Genomic DNA, 26,390 nt, shown 5'->3' on the forward strand with positions numbered 1-26,390 from the left:
TGTTTCACGTAATTTCATGGACAAACATTTAAGCGATCCTACCCAATTATCGATTGTCGGATTGGAATATATCCCCCATTCAGATCGGGGGGGGGGGGGTAATAGATATAATAAGTTATGTTGCAGAGAGATTTTCTGCATGCTGAAATATAATTCACTTTTCCCTGATGGCCTCAATGAGGCAATATAACTTAATGTAGTGATTTGATATGCATTAATCTTTTTTATTATTACCATTTTCATCTCTCTCTTAGTTGAAGTAATCATAGCTTGTTTATGTTTTTATTATTATTTTTTTTTTTTTGGGTGTCTGATAGATATTTATTGATACAATATTAATTTATTGTCAGGTAATATCCATTATGGACAAGGTATCAATTTATCATTTTTGAATGGTCACGCGACCAGAGACGAGTACTCAGATCTCTGGGATATGTAGTTTGATTGTATATATATATATATATATATATACACACATACACATACATATGCATATACATACATATGCATATACATACATACACACTACTGTTAAGGTGTTATAATAACATACCTTTGGTATTTAATTATATATATATATATATATATATATACACACACACACACACACACACACATACATACATACATACCTATATACATACATGTAGAGGGGCACTCGCATTATCATGTTCAAATGCCGGGGTGCCATCCATGAAGTTAAGTATACACCAGAAGACCCCTATACCCCAGGGACCAGGCGGCACTCAGCGGACTTCCAAAGTAACAAACAGATTTTAATCCATAGATCGACGTTTCAAGACCTATGCGGTCTTTTCATCAGGATATACATTACATGAATAAAGTAAAACTAAACTCACCTATATACCCAAGTGTATCAAAGAAACAACTAACACCAGCTGCTTTCCGTGACCAGCGTCGTCTCGTGGAGCACAGGGTCCGTGACCTCATCACACTGCGTCTAGACCGGCAGGGGATCCCAGCGTTGTCTGGGAAACAGTAACTAGGCAATGGTAAACAACTTGACTCCAAAACAGAGTATGCGATGCCCAGGACCGCAGACCACTGTTGCTCACCGCAGTGGGATGAAACGTCGATCTATGGATTAAAATCTGTTTGTTACTTTGGAAGTCCGCTGAGTGCCGCCTGGTCCCTGGGGTATAGGGGTCTTCTGGTTATATATATATATATATATATATATAAATATATATATATATATATATATGTATGAGGTTTCATATTGGAATCTATGACAGGGACTGAATTGAGATCATACACTTGGTTTTATATTTTAAATTGAATCCTTTAAGTTTCTGAGCTATGCATTCCCACACTGTCGTAGAGATTCATGGGATATGTGGTCTCGCAGACAGCATTTAGATATAAACAGAGACAAATTGGTTTCTTCATTCATACAGTCCCGGTCATGTGACAAGAAAATATCTCACGTGACCAGCTTAAAGACTTATGGGATATGTAGTCTCATACTTAGAAGCAAAATTTTGATGTTCCGATGGAGTTGAGCACCTTAAGATTAATCTCTACTTATTAAGGTCCACTTAGAATGGAACATTGAGTAGCATTTCTTGTGAGAACTAAGTATGAATCATATTTTATACGCTTCTATATTCCGAACAGACTTCTGCGTCACGTGATTTGTCATGTGACGCGGGGCTCCGTCGGAGCAATAAGCATATACATCTAAGGTATTTTACTCATTTTTTAGGTTTATATGATGTGACATGTAGGATTAGATTTATTTTTATATACATATTCAATTGGGGACAGTTGATTATTGTTTATTTATGTATTAGAATTAATATGATTGATTGCTGATTGATACATGTACCACTTGTTGCTTTAATTAAGAAGCATATATAAATACCACTTTGGATCACTTATGGATATGCTCCTGGAGGAAGCTGGACAAATCCATAGCCGGCGAAACGCTTTGAGCTTTCAGAACTGACTTCACTCCTTCCATTTTGCTGGTATTACTTACCTATTGGATCCATTCATCCCTGTTTACTCTGGCGGTATCACGATCTCCCGGTGGAAACATTCAGCCCTGAAAATTACCATTATGGCGGCTGCATGCTGCCCAGGACTGTGACTATTCCCTGATGTATACCGGTAATACCATCGCCTAAGGGACATTTATAAGACATTTCCATCAATCAAGCTTATGTTATTGGAGGGAGTGCTTATTCAGGAATTCACCCCAGGTGTATAACACCAATATTTGTGGCTTATTGATTTTATTTTCCTTTATTATTCATTATTATTTTTTTTTTTTTAATGCATTTATGATGTTTTATTGATTGTTGATTATTAAATTATATCTTCTTATTTTTAATCAACTGTCCTCTTTATATTTAGATACATAGACTAGCGCTGGTATTTCTTCTTTTCTGAACCCCATAGAACATTTGTGGTTCCGTTTGAAAAAACTGGTACATCTGAGGCGTCCATCCAATAAAAGACAATTAATGGAGGCTATAATTGTCTCATGGCACCACATAATAAAGAAGGAAGAGCTGAAAACATTGGTTGGCTCAATGCTACGTCACTGTGCAGCTGTCTTGAACAATAAAGGATACCCAACAAAATAATGATAGGACAGTAACATCATAAGTACACAGGGATTTTCACCCTAAGTGATGTTTTCACAGCATAACTTCCCTTGTAATGCAAATATTTGACCTCTGTTTATTGTGTTGAATTCAGAATTAAATGTACTTTCAATTGATATATGAATCATTGCACTGCATGAAGTGTAACAGTTTTTATAAGCATTTGAAGCTGAAAAACATAAAAATTAAAAAAAAGTGTCCGCAATTTTGGCCACACGTGTGTGTGTATATATATATATATATATATATATATATATATATATAAATAAATACAGAAAACCCAGCACTCACCATGTTTAAACACTCACAATGATGTATAAATATATATATATATATATATATATATATATATATTTATGCGGTTAATTTTTATTAACCTTTTGTGATCATAGCTTTCTCATGCACCCCATGTGCAAACTCGTTTATATTAACCAGTGTCAGCTGTCTTTTTGGTAGTGTGATAGAAGCTATGTCAGGTGACTGCCTTACCTTTAAAAGCCATTAGCTGTTAAAAGCCATTAGCTGTTAAACCAGGTAACATTAGCTGTTAAAAGCCATTAGCTGTTAAACCAGGTAACATTTTTTCAGTCTAAACTATGTGTTAGCAGCTAACAGGTTTCCATCAGTGTGTGACGGATAGTGTAGGACCTGCAGAAAGTGGGGTCCCGTGATGTGGGCTGCGGGCTTAAATGCATTGATCAATCCATGAACTAAATCCCCATTATTTATTTACTTATTTATACATCATTGTGAGTGTTTAAACATGGTGAGTGCTGGGTTTTCTGTTCTTATTTATTTAAGCAATGTGGTCACAGGCCACTTGCACCCCAGTCCTGGGAATGGCGAGTGCAGGTCTGCACCCCAAATCTGGGAATGGCGAGTGCAGGTCTGCACCCCAAATCTAGGAGTGGCGAGTGCAGTGGATTTCTGAAAAAAAAAAAAAAAAAAATATATATATATATATATATATATATATATATATATATATATACACACACACACACACACACACACATATACATACACACACAGTCAGGTGCATAAATATTGGGACATTGACAGAATTTTCATATTTTGGCCTCTATTCACCACCACAATGGCTTTTAAATGAAACAAACAAGATGTGCTTTAACTTCAGACTTTCAGATTTAATTTGAGGGTAATTACATCCAAATCAGGTGAACGGTGTGGGAATTACAACAGTTTCTATATGTGCCTCCCACTTTTTAAGGGGCCAAAAGTAATGTATCAACTCAAAAGCTATTTCATGTATCAACTCAAAAGCTATTTCATGGACAGGTGTGGGCTATTCCCTCGCTATTTCATTATCAATTAAGCAGGTAAAAGGTCTGGAGTTGATTCTAGGTGTGACATTTGCATTTGGAATCAGCTGCTGTCGACTCTCAATATGAGATCCAAAAAGCTGTCACTATCAGTGAAGCAAGCCATCATTAGGCTGAAAAATTAAAACAAACCCATCAGAGAGATAGCAAAAACATTAGGTGTGGCCAAATCAACTGTTTGGAACATTCTTAAAAAGAAAGAACGTACCAGAGAGCTCAGCAACACCAAAAGACCCGGAAGACCACGGAAAACAACTGTGGTGGATGACAGAAGAATTATTTCCCTGGTGAAGAAAAACCCCTTCACAACAGTTGGCCAAATCAAGAACACTCTCCAGGAGGTAGGTGTATATGTGTCAAAGTCAACAATCAAGAGAAGACTTCACAAGAGTGAATACAGAGGGCTCACCACAAGAAGTAAACCATTGGTGAGCCACAAAAACAGGAAGACCAGATTAGAGTTTGCCAAACAACATCTAAAAAAGCCATTACAGTTCTAGAACAACATCCTATGAACAGAGGAGACAAATATCAACTTGTACCAGAGTGATGGGAAGAGAAGAGTATGGAGAACGAAAGGAACTGCTCATGATCCAAAACATACCATCTCATCAGTGAAGCATGGTGGTGGTAGTGTCATGGCGTGGGCATGTATGGCTGCCAATGGAACTGGTTCCCTTGTATTTATTGATGATGTGACTGCTGACAAAAGCAGCAGAATGAATTCTGAAGTGTTTCGGGCAATATTATATGCTCATATTCAGTCAAATGCTTCAGAACTCATTGGACGGCGCTTCACAGTGCAGATGGACAATGACCCGAAGCAACCTGCAAAAGCAACCAAAGAGTTTTTTAAGGCTAAAAAGTGGAATGTTATGCAATGGCCAAGTCAATCCCCTGACCTGAATTTGATTGAGCATGCTTTTCACTTGATGAAGACAAAACTGAAGGGAAAATGCCCCAAGAACAAGCAGGAACTGAAGACATTTGCAGTAGAGGCCTGGCAGAGCATCACCAGGGATGAAACCCAGCGTCTGGAAATGTCTATGCGTTCCAGACTTCATCCTGTAATTGCCTGCAAAGGATTTGCAACAAAATATTAAAAGGTGAAAGTTAGATTTAGGATTGTTTAGTTTGTCCCATTACTTTTGGCCCCTTAAAAAGTGGGAGGCACATATAGAAACCGTTGTAATTCCTACACCGTTCACCTGATTTGGATGCAATTACCCTCAAATTAAATCTGAAAGTCTGCAGTTAAAGCACATCTTGTTTGTTTCATTTCAAATCCATTGTGGTGGTGAATAGAGGCCAAAATCTGAAAATTATGTCAATGTCCCAATATTTATGCACCTGACTGTATGTGTATGTATATATATATATATATATATATATATATATATATATACATATACACACACACACACACACAGCATATAGATAGATACTGTATATTTACAAAAATACATACACACACACGCAAAAGGATTACCAGAAGCGCCAAACCTTGAAGGCAAAATTAGTTTCCATAATAAGAGTTGATATAGATAGGTATCAAAACATACCAATATCAATACGGGCTCATCAAAACTACTGTACGTATGACTTCAGAGTATGATCCAGCAAGTAATCTTCCAAGGGACACTATTTAAACTAGGGATGTGCAGGCTCGGATAGGTTCGAGTTTGCACGTTGAGTTCGGATTTTTCCCTCCAAAAAAATGGAACTCAGAAAGAGGCTAAACGTCATCTTACATGGACGAACATCATCATTCCTGGACAAAAGTCCAGGAATGATGATGTTTGTCCATGTAAGATGACGTTTAGCCTCTTTCTGAGTTCCGTTTTTTTGGAGGGAAAAATCCGAACTCAACGTGCAAACTCGAACCTATCCGAGCCTGCACATCCCTAATTTAAACATACAATATGCCCATAAAGAAATAAAAACATATATAAGCAGGTCTGAAATGCGTGTGTTACAGTATAAGGCCAGTATAGAGGGCAATGGCCAGAAAGAGCATGCTGGCTGGGGTGTGCAGCATGATGATTAATAAACACAATACTAGATCTGCCAGCTTCTACAGGTAATACAGAAATAGTATCCAAAATTAACCAAAGCACTTACGTTAAATTAAATTTAAAATTAAATTGCCACGTTGAGGTTCCTGGTGGGTATTCTCCTTGTTCATTCATAAATGTTAGCCCAAGTTGAATTATCTTTAGTAAGTCCACATTACAGCGTAGGAGTTGGTACTGATAGTCAGCGTTGCTCCTGAACTCGCCTATGGGTCTCGCAACTACCCCTGGAAACTCTGTGTCCTGGAGGATGGAAATATAAAAAAAAGGAAGGCAAAATATGAAGATGCTTAATAATAAATCAAATACAACCATATGGCCACTGCATGTATGTATAACACAATCTACACAAGAATGGTGCCTTATAAAGGATCTGACCACAGTGGTTTTGTGCTTTTCTTACTAATGTTCAAGTATGTTTGCTTCTTCAGTCTCTGGGAATGTGTAAAACTGATGCAGATATCATTAGTAAGCAATGCTGTGCACATTTGTTTGGGTGCATGCTCTTTTGTTTCCATAAAATTCCATGGGGTACAAGCAGGGCCGGACTGACCATCGGGGCACTTCTGGCAAATGCCAGAAGGGCCGATCTGTCCGTCTACATGGATACAATACTATTGAAATTGTCTCTCCCAAAATGGCCGCCACCTCATAGGAGACATAGTAGCACATTGACATTTGAGAGGTCTTCATTTGCCATGTTCTGCTGCCAGATGCTAGAGGACCAGCTGTACCTCTAGTAACAGGGAACAGCTAGTTCAGCAAAATCCCGGGCAAGACCTGCATGCTGCCTCCCCCCCTGCCTTTCAGTTAAGTGTTTTTTTGTTTTTTTTTCCATTATGTGTGTCTGTCTACTGGGGGGTGGAACTACTGTGGGGGATTACTACTAGGGGGACTACTACTACAAGGAGGGGGACAACTACTAGGGACACTGCATCAGGGGTGCTACTACTGTTGGTGGATTACTACTAGGGGGACTACTACTACAAGGGGGGGGACAACTACTAGGGGTACTACTGTGGGGGGATTACTACTAGGGGGACTACTACTACAAGGGAGGGGACAACTACTAGGGGTACTACTGTGGGGGGATTACTACTAGGGGGACTACTACTACAAGGGGGGCTACTAGTAGGGGCACTGCATCGGGGGACCACTACTGGGGGTACCGCATATGGGGGCACTACAAGGGGGGGACTTCTACTAGGGGCACCACAAGGGCTACAAGGGGGGACTACTACTAGGGGCACTACAAGGGGAGGGGACTACTACTAGTGGCACTACAAGGGGAGGGGACTACTACTAGAGGCACTGCATAGGGGGGAGACTACCACTGGGATTACTGCACCACTACTGGGAGCTCTATATAAAGGGCAATACTGGGGGCACTACATCGGGGGATCACTACTGGGGGCTCTATATAAAAGGCAATACTGGGGGTACTGCATCGTGGGACCACTACTGGGGGCTCTATATAAAGGGCAATACTGGGGATACTGCATGGGGGGGGGGAGGGAGAATACAACTGGGGCCACTATTTAAAGGGCACTGCATAGAGTGTACCACTACTGGGGGCACTACTACTGGGGACACTATATAAAGGGCTTACTACTGGGGGCACAAGGGGCACTGCACAGGGGGGGACCACTACTGGGGCACTGTATAAGGGGCACTGCATAGGGGGGATCACTACTGGGGGCACTACTGGAGGCCTGCATAAGGGGGACCTCTCCTGGTGCACAAGGGGCACTGAATAGGGAGGACCACTACAGGGGGTGCTGTATGAAGGGTACTGCATAGGGGGGACCACTACTGGGGGCACTGCATAGGGACAGACTTCTACTGGGAGACTGCATAAGGGGGACCACTCCTGGGGCACTGCATTGCACGGGGGGGGGGGGGGACACACAACTACTGGGAGCACAGTATAACGGGGATCACTACTGGGGGCCTGCATAGGGTGACCACTACTGGGGGCATTGCATACTGGGAGTACTGTATAACGGGAACTACTGGGGGGACTGCATTAAGGTACATATGGAAAGGACTGTTCCCAGAGTGACGAGAAAGGGGTATGTGTAATGATTATGGCTTTTTCCATGAGACCACGGCCCCTTAATTTGTTTGGGCACGCGCAATAATATGCCTGGGGGCACCAAAAAATATATTTGCTTACCAAAAAATGTGGGCTTTGGCCGCCCCTGTCTATATGACTGGGATTCTACAAGCTCCTGGTGACTGGGCAGGATAGAGGAGGAGGCTTGTGTACTGTACCATATGCTTATTTATATATGCACAACATGTTCTATTGGATTGCAGCAATAGCCCTCTCTGAGTGTTGTTTACTGTGTGCCTTGGACACATTACAGCTAGTGTGAACTATATATACACATATTGTTTCCCATATTTTTCTCACTTTTCATCAACTTTGTTTGTTAAAAACTGATCTTTTCATACTTACCCTCCCCCCTTCTCCCACTAACCCTCCCCATTAGTGCCTAAACCTAACCCCCCCCCCTTTGTGCCTAGACCTAACCCTCCACCCTTCGTACCTAAACCTAACCCTCCCCCTATTTCTGTACTCATTCTGCTCTCCAGCTCCATTATGCCCCGTTCCCCTCTCCCCATGTCTGTACATGTTCTGCTCTCCCCTCCCACCTGTGCCCCGTTCCCCTCTCCTCATGTCTGTACCCCTTCTGCTTTTCTGTGTACTAAGTGCCCCCTATTCTCCTCATGTCTGTACCCCTTCTGCTGTTCTGTGCTTTTTTATGCGCTACAAGCAGTGAGGCATAAATTGTCATAGGACCCAGACACTATGGAGTAGGACCCCATTTTTTTTAAAGTGAGGGGTCCCTGGGACCCACACTTTTTTTCATTTAGCGCGATCACTAGGTGTAAGGGGCATTACTGTGTGTAACTTGAATGAGGGGCACTACTCTGCAGTGTAATGTGACAAAGGGGCACTATGGTATAGAATAATTTGAATTGGGGGTACTATTGTGTGCTCACGCCCCTTCTCAGCGAACACACAACTGTTTATTTCAACGCGCGCCTACTACCATATTATTTTGTGTCGGGGGAAACCAAAGCTCTTTATGTCTACAGGGCATCAAAATGTGTAGTAACAGCTCTGCTTTGGTGGCACAGACGTGTCCTCCTCTGCCCTAAAAAATTCCTACAGTGAACACCATCTAATCCTCTACAACTGCTAGGGTAGGCCTTGGTCAATTGGGAAAATGCCTTTCCTTTACTTTGTGCGTGACATATACCAATGTAGTGCCAGCTTTACCCAACAGAACCAACCAAATACCAAATGTTTAAATATGGCACATGTTTAAATCCCCTGCAGGATGTACTCTTTTGTGTGTATTTTAATACAGAGAATGATGTACACTTTTATGTTCTAATATTAATTATATGTTTAAGCGCATAGACTAAAATGTGGGAGGAGTCAGTATTAGTAAGGGGAGGAGTCTATGCAAGGAGCCAGGTGCTGATGCGAGGTGGGCCTGTGTGCTTTAAAATGCCAGGGCCTATTTTTAGTCCCAGTCCGGCCCTGGGTACAAGTGTCATTAGCACTTTACTGACATAAAAACACTATGTAACTCATGGGAAAAAGACAGTCATAAGACTCATGGAGCGTACACACGGTCAGATTTGTCAGACTTGTCAGATGAACGACTGAACGATTAAACGATTTGAACGATTTGGACGATTTGACCAAAGTTTTGAACGATTTGAACGATTTGAACGATTGAACGATTTTTGACTGCATTAAAATGAATGGAATCGTCCAAGTCTGACTGCAAACCCATCAGATGTCAGATATCGTTATCTGACAAACGGGAACGCGCATCGTTGATCGTCCATCGTTCAGGCATGTCAGATATGAACGATTTTCCTTCAGATATGAACGACTGAACGATTTTTAAATCGTTATCGTCCATATCTGAAGAAAAAATCTGATCGTGTGTATGCACCATCATTCTCCAAGCTGCTGTGAAATTGGCAACCTCTCAGTGAGAATAGAAACAGGAGACCTTGTACACACAACAGTCACATGAAAATGTTCCGTGTTCTACAGTATGTGCCACCCCTATATTGTACAATAGAAAGATAGTAACAAAGTAAAGAAAGGAAACTAAGTTGTGGATATAGATATTATTTATTTATTTATTACCAGTTATTTATATAGCGCACACATATTCCGCAGCGCTTTTACAGAGAATATTTGGCCATTCACATCGGTCCCTGCCCCAGTGGAGCTTACAATCTATATTCCCTACCACATGCACACGCACATACACACAATAGGGGTAATTTTGTTAGGAGCCAATTAACCTACCAGTATATTTTTGGAGTGTGGGAGGAAACCGGAGAACCCGGAGGAAACCCACGCAAGAACAGGGAGAATATACAAACTCCACACAGTTAGGGCCGTAGTGGGTATCGAACCAACGACCTCAGTGCTGTGAGGCAGTAATGCTACCATTACACCATCTGTGCTGCCCTATATATATATATATATATATATATATATATACACATACATACATACACACACACACATATAAATAAATAATGCGGTCGATTGTTGTAGGTTCATGAAAGGTAAGATCATGGGAGCGCCATCATTTTACCTTCCATGACCCTACCTCATACTGTATTGAGATAAGCACCTTGCACTCAGCACTTTGTTTTTATCTTTGCATTTTTTATGAAAATATTTTATAAAATGCTTTGGAGTACAACAATTAGGTTGCCAGTATTTTTAAAATTATTTAGCTGTAATTTGTTTTGGTGTTTAAATGAAATTAGTTTAAATAAATTTATTTTTAACTGTTCAATTTCTTGCATTGTTGTTGGTACCGAATAGATGAGCTATGAAGTCATTTTACATTTTTATAGGTTGTTTACATGCACCGACCACATCAGCTGACACACGTTATTGCACAGGCACTTGATGCACTTTACATACTTGGCTCGCTTCTCACTTGAAGGGATTTATATCTACATCAGCAGTTTCGGATTGTAGACCCCTTTCTAGCACTGACACTTCAAATATCTTGCAAATGAGACCTTATTGAACATAACGTTATTCTTATATTATCTTGATTTGAAGCACTGTTTGACGCTGGATATCACTGTTCACTATTATGCAAATTACAGATCACCACTGCTTTAAATCTCTTGATTCGGCTGACACCCATAACCCCTGTGTAGTGCACTTTTAAATCTCTTTTAGCTACTACATTATTATCGTAAAACAGAGGTATAACTAGACTCAGGTGGCGCTCATAATCCTCTACACACACACATACATACAAAAGTTCCTGCACTTTCATCTCAATAAATCAGCATTGGGGTGCAATCTCCAAAACAAAGGTTATGGTTCTAATGTAGATTAAAATTCACTATCCTTAGGGATTTGGTTGATTAACTGCTTAGGCAACAGGGGAAACCACGTGACTCGTCGCACGCCTGATGACGTCACTGGACCAGCGTCCCCATGGACATGGTATGCTGCTGGCGTGGGTGAGACGGGGGGGGGGGGGCGACCTGACACAGGTGAGACTAGTTAATTGGTTTGATAGAGGAGTGGTGATGTATATATTAGCTATATGATGATTGCTATATTGTCCTTGATAACCGGCGGACGCCCGAAACTTCTGAAATATAACAACAGTTTTTTCTATTGGAAGACGCTGAGTGCCACCATTCTGGTCAATTTTAGCTTGGATGCACTTAAATATAATACATCAGTGTTCTTCCCAGGCTGTTTTTTGCGGGTGCACCACCCGGCAAGAATCAGCCTACCACCCGGCACTTTGGGAACTTGCAAGCGGGGACAGTATCTGGGAGCTGTATAAAAAGACTTTGCAGCTTTTTCATAATTAGACGACTGGGCCTCTAATAAGAAGAGAATTGATATATAAAATGCTATTTCAAGTTTAAATCATTATAAGGTAAGAGTTTAAAACATTGTAGTATTGCGAAGGCCCCCACCCGGCTACTTCTTGGTGCCACCGGCTGAAAAAAATTTCTGGGGAGAACACTGTACATGAATGAGTGCCGGGGACTTGGAATATACATATAAACACACATAATGGCTTAATGAAGCTAAAGAGAAAAGAGATAGATTATCTCCTTCATGGGAGCACCCTCTCGGATAACTTTCGATGAAAGATGATACCACGGGGGTTCAGGGTAAAAAATTGCCCTACAATAGGCAGAAATAATGCTGATTTCTGCAGGCGCTGGATAGTGATTTTAAATAAGTGCAGTCTGGATTTAATGATCCTTGTAATTGAACAAGCAGGTAAAGAATTGCAAAGTGTCAGGTCTAAGATTGAGGCATACACTATAACTCACAAAACTATGTTAGAGGATACAACCTATCAACAGTATTGGAACAAAATTTCTAATCAATGCGAACAATATAAAAAAGATCTGTTAAAATTCAAGAAAACAAATTAGACAAAAGTTAACAATGACTATGAGACCAACACAGTTTATAGATGGTTGAGTGGCGCAGAGGGGAACAGCACCCAGCCAATAAGATCCCAGAGACCAACTTGGAGAAGTAGGAGATATCGCCCTCCTAAGGAGGGATCTAACTCTAATAGTGATAGTGATTTCCAAGTTGTGGAATCAGATGACCCCTCTTCTAGAAGACAAGTCCCTTTAGGGGTTGCCACCAGAGCTCATTTGGATACCCCACCTGTAGACCTACAAGATGCGAGGGCCAAAACAAAAGGAACAAAGGCAAACAAAAAGAAAACTTAGTCTATAATTTATCTTCTAAACTATTAACAGACTCTGAATTGGCTATTTTAAACAAAGGACTATCATTCATTCCTACAAATAAACACAAAGAGTTTGAGTGGAAAGTAGAAAATTATAAGTTTGCTAGATAATTAAGATTAAAGGAATTTTTTCAACACAAAACAATGGCCAGTGCCTTAGATCCTATATTGCTACCCCCAAAGATTGGATCTTCATCAACATTTGATCCTCCATCAGTGAATTCATCCATAAAAATGTTTTCCCGTCTCATGGACGATTCAGTACATAGGTACAATCAGGCACAAACGAAGATATTCCACAACTTGCTTCCCAAAGAACATATTTCTCTTATCTAAATGCACGGATATAATCATCCGCCCCGCCGACAAAGGCAGAGGAGTAGTAGTACAAGACATTTTAGATTACAAAGAAGAACTTGACAGACAATTATCAGATGATATTTCCACATATGAGAAACTAACTGAGGACCCAAACAGGAGATATATATAAAAAAAAAAAAAGAATTAGATGATACATTGAATAGAATGGAATTAAATAAACATTTGGATGCAAAAACATCAAAGGCACTTCGCACAGAGCATCCTAGAGTTCCTCTTATATATACACAGTACCGAAAGTACATAAAGACCAAAAAAAGCCCCCTGGAAGGCCAATCATCTCTGCCAGGGGCTCCCTGTTCCAACCAGTTTCCCAGTTTTTAAACTTCTTAATCCAGCCATATGTGATGAATAAAATCATATTTTTAATGGACACTACGTCCGTTTACTAAAGCTTAGAAACCTTACTGAGATTCCGCATCAAGCACTTCTATGCACTTTAGACGTCAAAAGCTTATAACCGGTGATTCCTCAACAAGAAGGTCTTCAAACAGTGGAACGCTTTCTTGTAGCTAACTTGTTCCATGAGTGTGACAGAGATACTTTTGTGCAGCTATTACGTCTTACACTTATCCGTAACTATTTCTATTACAATGGGTCATTCTATAGACAACGAACGAGATGCGTGACGGGCTTCAATGTAGCCCCGAGCTTTGCAAACATTTATATGTTTGATCAAGAGCAAACATTTTTCTTTTTAGATCCTAAAATTAAACAACACATCCTAATATATACTCGTTATATAGATGACATTTTTCTGATATGGACAGGCGATGAAGCCCTCCTCAACTCAAGAATTGGCAATATCAACCAAATGGATTCCCCAATTAAGCTGACTTCTAAATATAGCTCGGAGGAAATACACTGTTTGGACGTCAGAGTTACGCTTAAAGAAGGTAAAATTAACACCTCTAAGTATTCAAAGTAAACCGATCGAAACACTCTACTTGCTTCCAACAGTTTCCATCCCCCAGCTCTAAAGAGGAGTCTAGCAAAATCACAAATGATGAGAGCTGCCCACATTACAAGTACACCAGAGGAAGTAGACAAAGCTTTGGACTCTATCATTACTAAATTTTTACAACGGGGATATAATAAACAGGCATTGTTAAAACAAAAACAAGAGGTATTACAAATACCAAGGGAACATCTTCTTGCCTCAAAACCAAAAGGGAACATGGATCTTAGGATTCCCTTCGTTACGGAATACACATTGGCTAGTCCAGTAGTATCTAAAGCTGCTAAAGCTCTGTGGCCCATTATCCGGACTGATAAGGACCTACCAATACTCCAGGATAAATCCCCCCTTATTAGTTATAAACGGGGTAGGAATCTAAAGAATATATTAATGAAGACGGATATCACTCCCATGCTCCAACATCAAACAGGAACTATTTATAAAAAACCGGGATGTTATAGATGTGCATCTTGTGTGACATGCGGATACCTGGACCCAGGTTCACATTTTTATCCTCACATAGGCAAGGAATTTAACATCAGACATGTATTGACCTGCACTTCTAGATACGTGATATATATTTTGACATGTCCATGCGGTTTAAGCTATGTTGGACAAATAACCAGGATGTTCAAAGAGCGTATGGCTGTCCATCGCTCCTCTAAAAAACTAGCACTCCAAGGAATAGAATCTGATCAACCCGTGGCGAGGCACTTCAAAGATGCAAATCATCAACTTCATAGCCTGAGGTACAAGATCATAGACCACGCACCTCCCCTGACGATTGGAAGGGATCGAGCCAAGAAACTTCTTCGTATGGAATCCAAATGGATCTCTATCTTAGAGACCACTTATCCGAAAGGTCTTAAATGACAAAATTACATGGTCTGCCTTCTTGTGATCTACACGTACTTGAATTATTAGTGATAATCTTTTTATAGTCTGTATATTTCTTTAGTGTTATAGATTGAAGTTGCCTATTTCTGAGGTGCCAGAGATAATAGATACTTTAGGCTGTTCCACAAAACTGTTTATAACATAGTTTGCATTTATGGGCCCTTTTTGAGGGATATAAGCGTGACATATATGTGTGATTCATTTAGGTATTGCTTAATTTTTTTTATTATTGTCACCGCTATTTGTGTATACAGTATTATGTTTTAGTCACACTTATATTTATTACATCTCTTGTTCCACAGCCGTGGCGTTGGCCAGTGTTGCTATGCAGCAGTGGTAGTATCGGGAAACGACAGCGTCCCTGGCAACCATCCCAGAGTGCCTTGTGCTAGGTCCCGGGTGATGACGTCGGAGTCCCGCGCCGCCCGGACTGAGGGAACACGAGAATCACCGCACCTTATCCTTGTTGATAACCTATATAAGGTAAGCACTTTTCACTGCACGCTGTTACATTTTACACCCTGATGACAAAGCCATTCCGGCTATGAAACGTCGGCCTCTTAAATATGCACCCTACTTCTTAAATGAGTCCGGATGAGTGCCGCCTCCTTCTGTTCTTGGAAGATTTGCATGTCATAATATATATGTACATACATACACAGTTGACAAGAATGGCTCTGTTGGGATATTAAATGCTTGAATGATTACACTTGTCAACGATGTATGGGGGCTGCGTCCTGAAGCTGTGGAAGGTCACATGTCTTGACTTATACCCGGGTGACGCGGTACTGAGGGCGTCACTACCGGCATTGTTGTTCTGATAGGATTCGGCTAGGTTGTTGTTTTTGGAGGTAAGGTGATTTTTTATATATATATATATATATATATATATATATATATATATATATATAGCGTTCCCGCTAAGCTGTTTTACCGTGAGGGCAAAAAGCGAGAGAGAGAGAGTTTTCAAAGATGGTGCGGCACTCACGGACAGAATGTGCAGACAATAATGGTCATATATATATATATATATATATATATATATATATATATATAGTAGTTGACACACGGCGGTCAGACTAGCTGATGACGTTATAGGTTGGCAATTTGATTGTTATGCTGAAGTCTTCACATAGGTCCTTCTAGACTGAAACGTAGATGACAATTACGATTCTGCTTGGATTATGTTGCTGACATTAGATGAATAAGCGTACTGCTTTTGGTGAGTACCCTCTCCATATTTGTGGATAATATCCTGGATCTATCTATTTAATATGATAGATAGATCTATCTATCTATCTCAACATTTTTATAGAAACTAGAAAAAGAAAGTGGTCAGTTGCATTTTGCAAAACTATTAAAGGATACGGCTTTATTTTTTGTCATTAAAAGGTAAGACAGAAAAAACACTATTTACTTTGCCTAATGCACGTACTTCAGTGCCTGGAGGAGACATAGAAAACACTTCACACATCGGAGGTTCCCAATGTATTTAAGAGTTTTGGTAAAAGGACAAGTTTTGCTGCATCACACACTCGCCATATAAGGCAATTAGGTGGTAATGGGTGGTGGGGTTCTTATGATCTCTATGAGAGAGGCACTCACCCTCCAGATACACAGCAAAATCGCCTTCAGGGAATGGTAAAAGTTGAGGCTGTCCTGATAAGAGGAGCTCCAACAGATTACACGACACTGGACCAAAAGTAGACTTCTCCTTTAAAATATCACCAGCTCAATTGGAGCCAAAGCAATGTTTCCAGCAATGCAACATTACATCATTCTATAACCGGGATGTAGCTATTATGCCGGCTGTTGGGAAGCCGGCGCTGGAATCCTGACACCAGCCACAATTCCGGCGACAGCATCCTAACCACTGACATCCCAATGGAAAGTGTTGGGGTTAGGGTTAGAATTAGGGTACTTACCGGTAGTTGTCCGTATCCTAACCATGTCGGGATGCTGGCATTGGGATTCTGACTGCCGGCATCAAGGACCCAACCCCTATAACCTTTTCATTTGCATAAAGCCATGTACACAAGAATAAATTGAGGAGGATATAAAGATTGGTCCAGTGTTAGTCCCAAAGTAACATACCTGATGCGTGTTGATGTGGTATAACCCATAACTTCATTAGATGAAGCTGTAGATTATTCCATACGAAACGCGTCAGAACACAACCTTGGGAATTCCAATCTGTACAACATCCTCATTTTACACATTAACTATCTTCCTTTTACTAAGTACAAGACCCATTCAGGCATAAAGACTCCATAGATTACCAATGACAATGCACATGAAACATTTAATTTGAAATGTAAACAGAATAATGGTGAGATTTGAGTAGTCACTTAAGAAGTACAATCCCTAAACATACCATTGCAACATAATTATACTTGCGTATAACTTGACGGATTCTCTTCATCTGTTCATCCAGGTTGCAAGCCCAGACTTCGCAGATCCGCTGGCTGTGGTCCACTGTAGCTGCTGGCATAGTGGCTATGGGGGAGGGGCTCAGAGGCAGGCATCAATAAGTTGCACGTGGCCGCTGAAAAATTTCATAGGTGGACGGATGGACTATTTGCGAAGCTGGAATAAGAAATAAAAAATAAATAAATTATTTTTAAGCATGTGAGGAAAACCCTTAGAAAAAAACCCCCACAATTATGTAATTCAAGCTGTTTACCATAAATGATCAAACAAATACCCATAATGCCTGTTGGATCAAATATGCAAATAATTTAGGTTTCATTTTGTCAAAAGATCTAACAAACACTTCAATTTCCAAACATCAGAATTTTCTGCCTGTTATTTGATGTGTCAGCATAAAAACGCATTAGTGAAATATACATTATATAGCATGCACATACAAGGTGTTCAGCCTGCAAGTCACTACATGACTAGGTTACCAGCTTGCTCAGTTTATTATGTAAAGTATATTAAAACAAGGGAGGGTTAGATGATGATAATCGTAACAAGAATAATAATTGCAAAGTTGCACTAATTCATAGCCATCAGAGATTAGCTTACATTGTCTAACTAAAGGTGCCCATCCACTACTAGACATGAAAACAACTGGACGATAAAGACATTGTAATCGTGCTGTCGTTTGTCAGTCTGTGATGAGTCTACCCTGAACGAGAGGTCATTCAGTGCAGGCTCATCACTCATCTGCAAACATGCTCAACCTGACATTATCGTCAGGCTGACCAGCATGTTTGCACGATGACAGATGTCTAAGCGACATCGCTGGTCGTTTAAGAAATGTTTGCAAACGATTGAACGATCGTTATCGTTCAACTCAATTGTCTAGTGGATGGGCACCTTTACTCTAGATAGGTAAAAGCTAAATGTATTATATTATTACCTATCCTCCAACATGATCCCTTCCATCAGATACAAAATGCTCTGCTCCTGGACTTCCCACCTAATGTATGATTGCAGTCACCTGTGATGAACTAGTTAATTGTTGAGAAGGGTGTTCCAACACAAGTGACTGCAATCATAAATTACCACGACCACCCAGACTGATCTTTAATGCACATGGTCGCATCTGATGTGCCCAGCCAGAAACAACCACTAGTCGACTGCTGAAAGATAATCTTCCAGCAGCCGGCTATATCAGAGGGACCTGCTGGTCTCTCTGCACCCTCGGCTCCCCCTCCAGTGTCCTGAAACTGCTGGCCACAGTGATCGGGACCCAGCAGCAACACCCTCCCAGCGCGGCTGCAAGGGCAGCAGTGACTTACATAGAAGCGGCTCTTGTGTCCCGATCACTGCGCCCAGCCGGCATCCTTCCGCGCGGCTGTAGGGCAGCCGTCACCTCCATGGAAAGCAGCAGCCGCAGCTCCTGGAAACCGGCAGCTGCTGCTGTCAGGCTGATTCTGCTCCCATAGCTATATCCTCCCGGCCGGGGGCGACCCCACCCCATCCTCTGTCCTTCAGTGTGCCTGATCACTGCTGGCCACAGTGATCGGGTAGTACAGACAAAGTATATACATTTTGTCAGATGTTACTATGGTATACTGAAGTACAATTACAAGCATTTCATAAGTATCAAAAGGCTTTTATTGACAATTACATTAAGTTTATGCAAAGAGTCAATATTTGCAGTGTTGACCCTTCTTTTTCAAGACCTCTGCAATTCGCCCTGGCATGCTGTCAATCAACTTCTGGGCCACATACCGACTGATGGCCCCCCATTCTTGCCTAGTCAATGCTTGGAGTTTGTCAGAATTTGTGGGTTTTTGTTTGTATACCCCTCTCTTGAGGATTGACCATGACCACAGTTCTCTATGGGATTAAGGTCTGGGGAGTTTCCTGGCCATGGACCCAACATTTTGATGTTTTGTTCCCCGAGCCACTTAGTTATCACTTTTGCATTATGGCAAGGTGCTCCATCATGCTGGAAAAGGCATGGTCACCAAACTGTTCTTGGATGGTTGGGAGAAGTTGCTCTTGGAGGATGTTTTGGTCTCATTCTTTATTCATGGCTGTGTTCTTAGGCAAAATTGTGAGTGAGCCCACTACCTTGACTGAGAAGTAACCCCACACATGAATGGTCTCATGATGCTTTACTGTTGGACTTTGACCAACCAGTGACTCGCAACTTCAGAGATCTGAGGCATCTACTAGCGACACTTACCTACAAGATTATTGATCATGTACCTGCTTCAAAGAGAGGAGGAGACAGGGACAAACAACTATTACAGTTGGAAGCACGGTGGATACATAAAATGAAAACTGTAGCCATGTTTGGGCTCAATAAGACATTATCTTTTGCTTGTTTTTTTTTCTAAGTACCCATTTTTTTATTCCATTTCCCGATTCCCCCCTATTCTGTTCTAGGCTTTTGGTATCACTGACTTTCTCTTGATCTTAAACTGTTAATTTTCCCTAACAAGATATAGTAAAAAGTTTGGTTCTATTTTGTAGATTACCACTGCAGGGTACATGTTGCACCCCACCCCGCCCGTTGGGCACCTGTTTAGGTGTTGTGACCAGCCCCATTCCTGGGAGTCATATTTTGTCCTCTTCATTATGAACATCTGGTGGGGGCCTTTGAATATTCCCCTATATGTCAACAGTGTATGAGTTGACTGGTGCTGTGCTACAATCATAAACATGTGGATCTCTTAAGCCTCCTATACCAGTGTTGGGAGAGACACTCCCCCCCTGTAGGAGATGTATCTCCCTATTTTTTGATTAACTATATTTATCATTTTTCACTTACAATATGTGGACAATAGTTGCTCCTTAAATTCTGCTCACGCGTATAGCTAGATTAGGGCTTTCATGACCGTATAAACACTTTACTACATACTGGCAATCACAGTTTTTATGATGTCCAGTCATTATTTTTGCTTATAGCAGTTTTGCTAGCTTCTGCAGATTTATTTTTTTTTGTTGTTTTTAGTTTTTCAACCCTCTGCACCCTTTCCTCTCTTATGGAGGTGACCAATCCTTTTGGACCATGGGTATCACTCTTTTTCTCTTTATTACACAGAATTTTGTCCTTATGTTTCTTGAGTTATGGGTCAGTTTGTTTATTTACTTTGTAAATTGTATGTAACAGGTCTCCCATAGTCTGCCTGTTTATATACATAGCACCAACCTCTTTTCTTTACCTACACCTTTAGGTTGCTCTATGCACACTACCACCCTCACCCTCCCTTCTGACACCTGGGTGCGGATATTTATCATCCAGCGCCATACCTCGGATGTCATGACGTGCACAATGACGGGCTGTGCGTTCGCCGATTAGGTCATCCGCTCGCCGGCAGGAGCGACATACGCGCACATCGCATTATGAACCATGTTCTATAAAATGTATGTACACAATGGGCCTGATTCAGACTTGGGAATAGAGAGAGATCTCTCTCAACTGATCATCTTGGTAAAACCATGCTGCACCGCAGGGGGGGCAGATTTAAAATGTGCAGAGAGATTTAGATTTGGGAGGGAGGTGTCCAAAGTGACATCTAAATTGTAGAGTAATAATAATAAAGCTGTGCAGTATTTGTGGGCTACATGTAAAAGCAGCCAGTATTTACCCCACATGTAAAAACATGTATGTATTTACACCCCTTGCATTGCAATATGGTTTGTTCAGTTTCACAGTTGAGAGAGATATCTCACTCTATTCCCAAGTCTGAATCAGGCCCAATGTTTCTTCTATGTTCTTGATAAAAGTATTTGCTGACTTGAACGTTGAACAAACGCACACTGTTATGAAGTCATTCCTTTTGTTAAAAGTCCTGTCAGTGCCGCCACTTCTTATATATATCTCCATCCACTTCTTGAACACAAGATAGGAACTTAGCCAGCACACCATTTAAATAGCGAAAAACATTTAATAATATATTTCAAATCCAGGGTGAAAAGCTCTCTCATAGAACACTGCTAGGAAGCAACATGCCATACTTAACGTATACAATCCAATGTATTCTCTGGGGAGTCATGCTCCAAACCAAGAAGATATCATCCCAACAGCTGTTTCGGTTCCTCCTTCCTCAGGGGACTGCTGAACTATACTACTACCAGAGCTGGCTTAAATCCCCCCACCAATTAGCCAATAATGATACTCACCTGTGTAACCATCACCTGCGCCACTCCATGATCCAGGCACCCCGCCTCCCATCCCTGTACAGCCGCACCACCCGCCGGCAAGCGGAACAAACGCACGCACATATCTATATATATATATATATATATATATATATACATACACACACACACACACACACACACACACACACAAGTTGGCTCCCATTGCCTAAATTGGTTGCTATGGGCAACATCTCCACTTCTTTAAACTCTCACTTTAGTAAGTTAGTATACACCTAGAGTAATTTTTTTCAAATATGTCCAAAAATGTTAAATAAAAAACTCACATTATGTAATTAATAGCTATTTAAACTTGCTTAACATTTTAAAAAAAAATTATGTTGAATCAGGTATAAATAACTCTTATTTATATAATTTGCTAATAAATAAATATCAACAATTTTGGGGATGCTTTTTTGAAAAATATTAGCCGGTTAAGAAGGAAGTCCAGGAGTAGAGCATTTTGTACCTAACGGAACTGGTCATGTTGGTGTATTATTATATGGGGATATAGTAAACTACAATACTGTAAGACAGAAGAACCTTTAGGGGACAGAAACCAGAGACAACACTGGGCCTGATTCAGAGATGTATGCAAACCCGATGGTTTGTCAATCTGTGCAAATCTCTGTCTGCGACGACGGTGGCAGTGCCCCCTAAGTCTTTTGGGGGTGAGGAAGGGGCAGCGATGGTCAGCGTTACAGATAACAGGGGCGTGTCAGCCCCATTCTCTGGCCATACCCGGCAGCGTGAATTACACAGCCATTCTGAGTAACCCGAAGAGTACTCAGATGACCGATGTTCATGCAGCTGATCCGATGGCTGCTCCTCCGGACGGATCAGAGAAGCCGGTAGTGGGCAGTTAATTACTTAAGATGCCTCCTGTGGCTTTTTCATATAGCAACACAGTAACTATGATGCAGCAGATGTGCTCCAGCGTACATCTCTGAACCAAGCCATCTAAATGGTACAGCACAGCAGCACACATTTACAAGCCCGGACCAGTACCTTACACATGAAAATCACATGTTTATTAGACACTACACTGAGTCGGAAAGCACAGTCAATACCTAAAGGTTTACAGCAAATGCAAGTCAGACATTAAATACACATAGGGCCGAATTCAATTCAGTGCGATGTTGAATAGCCGCGGGAGGGAGCTCCTGAATCTATTCAATACACCGCGGTGTTTGGACGGCTAAAGGATTTGTTCTTGTATTTCCAGGCCTCCAATAGAATTACGAATACTTTTGTCTCCACGCATTCTACCTTCTTAGGACATGATTTATGGGGGTATTTATGAAGCAGAGATGTGTGTGTGAATATGCAGGAGAAAGGCTCGATCACCACGAACCAAGGGCTATGCATTCTCCATAGATAGCCATGGAGCTGGATGGTCTAGGAATTGTGAGAGACTCCAGTGTGTCACTGACAGCTGTTCTCAACTTGTGTGGAAGAAAGAGCACATAGAGGGCCTGATTCAGAGGCGCTCGCAAAAAGAGAGTGCTCGCTCTGAATCAGGGCAGGCGCTGGTGTTTTTTAGGAGCGGCCTCCTGGCTGCTCGCATAGCTGTGGGTAACCACCCACAGCTATAGCTAGCGGCCATGATGATGGTCACAATGGTCAAGACCATCGCGACCATCGGGCTTTCGACGAGACCCTTGTGGTAGGGTCTCATGGCCGCAAGCCTCAGAGAGCTTCTGGCTCAAATAGAGCTGGAAGCTCTCCCACTGACATCAATGGTGATGTCAGTGGGGCCGCCCACAAATGGCAGGCATTCGCATGGGAACGCCTCCGTTTGTGAAGCCACCTCCCCGCCACACCTACAAAATGGGGCGAGCTGTCGATCGACATCAACAGCCGCCCCTTTTGAAGTGAGTCCCCGAGCGAGCGCTTTTTGCGCTCGCTCCGGGCCACCATCGACCCGCTTGAGAGCGGGTCTAATCAGGCCCAGAGTTTTGTCTTGTAAACTGAAGTATTAGATTCCTTCATATAGCGTTTGTATTTAGGTCACATACTCCATGAGATGTATCTGCTTACTGGAATAACACACATAAGTCACCACAGCTTCTTTTCTGAAGGTAATAAATGGTACAGAGTGCTCACACCTTTTCTTTTCCAAAATCTGAATATCTTCTTCCAACTTGTATACCCAGAATAGCCCATTCCTCCTACTTTATGGACCAGGGAGAAACTTTCCTCTTCCCAGGAACTTCAGCAGTTTATGTACCTTTATTATAGATACATTGAGAGGAGAGCTGTAAAGTACAGTCAGAAGCCTTATTGTTATAGGATAAGCTGGAGGTACAGTACTTGAATTATAGACAGACTACAGCAGAGGTTCCAAAACTTTTTTGAATCACGGCGTCATAAAATATCAGCATTGTTATCACGGCACCCCAAGCCAAAAGTGTGTTATTGAGAAATTCAGATAAAATGTAGTGAAGTAGTTAAGTGAATTGTGCTTATCTTGTCATCCTTAGGTTCAGTTATGTGATGGGGACAGGTTTGCGCTTCTGTTTGTCCACATATTATTTACATTACATTGACCATAAAGAATTGGTGCTGGACCACCAATCTGAGGCACCCCTGCAAGTGTCCCGAGGCACCCCAGGGTGCTGCGGCGCACAGTTTGGGAACCACTGGACTACAGTATTCCACCACTAGACTGTAGGTTTTTTTTTTTATAAAACACACTGGATTTAGCAATAAATTCTAGGTTCATTGTGAGGTTTCAGATCACTAAATTATCCCATTACCATTCCAAACAATATGCTGGTTACTTCAAGATACAAATGCTTAGTAAATAAAGAGACATGTATGAAAACTGTTGCACCGTACATTGTAGTGCTGTCAACAACCAGTATGCAGGTTGTCATCTACGTTCCAGGTATATATTCTTGTAAAAGTAAGTCGCAGAGGGTTATCAAGCACTTTGCAATCATGTATCTTATGAAATGGGAGCTCTGAAGTTTTTGGGGAGATGTGGGTATGAACTGACTGTACTCGCTGGTGATATATATATATATATATATATATATATATATATATATATATATATATATATAGAAAGTGTACATCTGTCTGTCTGTCCTTTATGCACAGTCAGAGTTTTGTACCTAGCTTCACCAAATTTGGCATGGTGATGTAGTTTAGCCAGGATTAGATTTTTGATCTTTGTCAGGGCCACACACTGTCACACAATCCCATAAAACTGAAACACTCTGGCAGGCTCATGAGCAGCTCAGCACTCAATACATTCAGACTGTGGCAAACAGCATCATCAATCCCCAATCTTTGATCCTGACAAAGCTTAGCAAATGAAGATAATAGCAGGGGAGATTGATCACAGCCACAGTGTGTTACTGTGAACGGACCCCCTTCTGTCCAGGAACGGCATTGCCCCCCTGATGGCAGCCCTGCTAGACATGGTCTTCAGTGTTGGCATGCAAAGGGATTCCAGGGGGTGATTCAGTGTTAGGAATCACGCAAATTCCTGATAGTCGGGAATCTGGGCATGCGCCTGTACCATACTATACATGTGCAGTATGGGTCTGCGATCCTGCACACAGTACGGCAGCAGACTGTTTCTGGCCGAGGAGCGGGCTGTGGCGGCCTTAGTTTCCCAAAATGGTGGCGTGTCGCCACTGATGGGGGAGGGAGTGGAGAGGCCAGGATTTCCGTCGGCTGATGGAGATTTCCTGGCGCCTATTACTCATCTGAGGCGGCCGGCTTGCGTGACCCCAACCGAATGTTTGCAGATGATCTGCTCCTGCTGCATTACCATATCGCAGCTGCTAACATGTCTGTAATCAGATGGATCTCTGCATACGCATCAGTCAGCATAGCCCGCAATAACAGCTACACGCTGTCATTCAACATAGCCTGTGTGTGAACATCCCATTGCCTCTCAGTTATGCCCTTTCAGCCGCAAGTGAGGATGCAAATGAGATGTATACGCATTGGAATTGCCGGTGAATGAGCCTGTGAGCTGCGGGGCATGCACAGTCAGCAACACGCAATTGTGCTCAGCTCTGAAACGGTCCCACTAGGTTTTATTTTTACAAGATTGATGTAGAGTTCCAATAATGGAATCTCCAAATGATAATTTAAAGTTGCTAGATTGGAGCGCTCACTATTTTTTTCTTTATTTTGTACAACACATCGCTAGTTTCAAGGCAGAAGTGTCTGAAGAATAGGAAACAGTGGTGAGAATCAGCGGACTACTTTCAGTATCTCTATCCCATAAGTAGACCCTATACCAGACCTATGATAGCTATACTTACTTTGCAGAGAGTCACGCTCTACTTTGAAGCACAACCAATTGTTCAACCATGCTTAGAAGCAAAGTACTAAAAATACATGTGGGTCATTTCATGTCAAGTGGACCAGGGGCACCCACTTGACCATCTCCAATTTTGATAAAATATTATATGAAGGCTGACATATAAGTCAGACTAACTTTGGGAACATTGTAGGTCATAATATGCAATAGAAGCAAAACTATGGCCCTCAAAGTGGGGATGGGTGCAGCGGTCACTAACTCTGCAGTGCCCAATCAGCAGGCGAGGACAATCTTCAAAATTGGTCAACTTGACATGGAATGTCCCATGTGCCTTGTAGAATAAAACAATGACACCCACATAAGGGAACACCATTTTGTGCAAATGTTAAGTGGTAAAACAAAGCATTTATTTCAC

General features: G+C 41.5%; 1 protein-coding gene across 4 annotated transcripts in view; it reads right to left on the reverse strand.

Annotated features, from left to right (window-relative positions):
* The window catches only part of CNOT7 (CCR4-NOT transcription complex subunit 7), a 52,336-nt gene that overhangs the window by 23,970 nt on the left and 1,976 nt on the right, over positions 1-26,390 (reverse strand). For 2 of the 4 annotated variants that reach the window (XM_088478748.1, XM_088478749.1), the window contains exons 2-3: positions 17,462-17,673; positions 6,098-6,291 (exon numbers count right to left, since the gene is read on the reverse strand). In XM_088478748.1, coding sequence (XP_088334874.1) covers positions 6,098-6,291; positions 17,462-17,578 — 311 coding nt within the window. In that variant the 5' untranslated portion in view covers positions 17,579-17,673. Of the gene's footprint in view, positions 1-6,097; positions 6,292-17,461; positions 17,674-26,390 lie in introns of those variants that run through there. The other 2 variants (XM_088478750.1, XM_088478751.1) reach the window with 2 other exon arrangements.

This window comes from Taudactylus pleione, unplaced genomic scaffold, assembly GCF_031769625.1.
Source record: "Taudactylus pleione unplaced genomic scaffold, aTauple2 ptg000218l, whole genome shotgun sequence".
Classification (NCBI taxonomy): domain Eukaryota; kingdom Metazoa; phylum Chordata; class Amphibia; order Anura; family Myobatrachidae; genus Taudactylus; species Taudactylus pleione.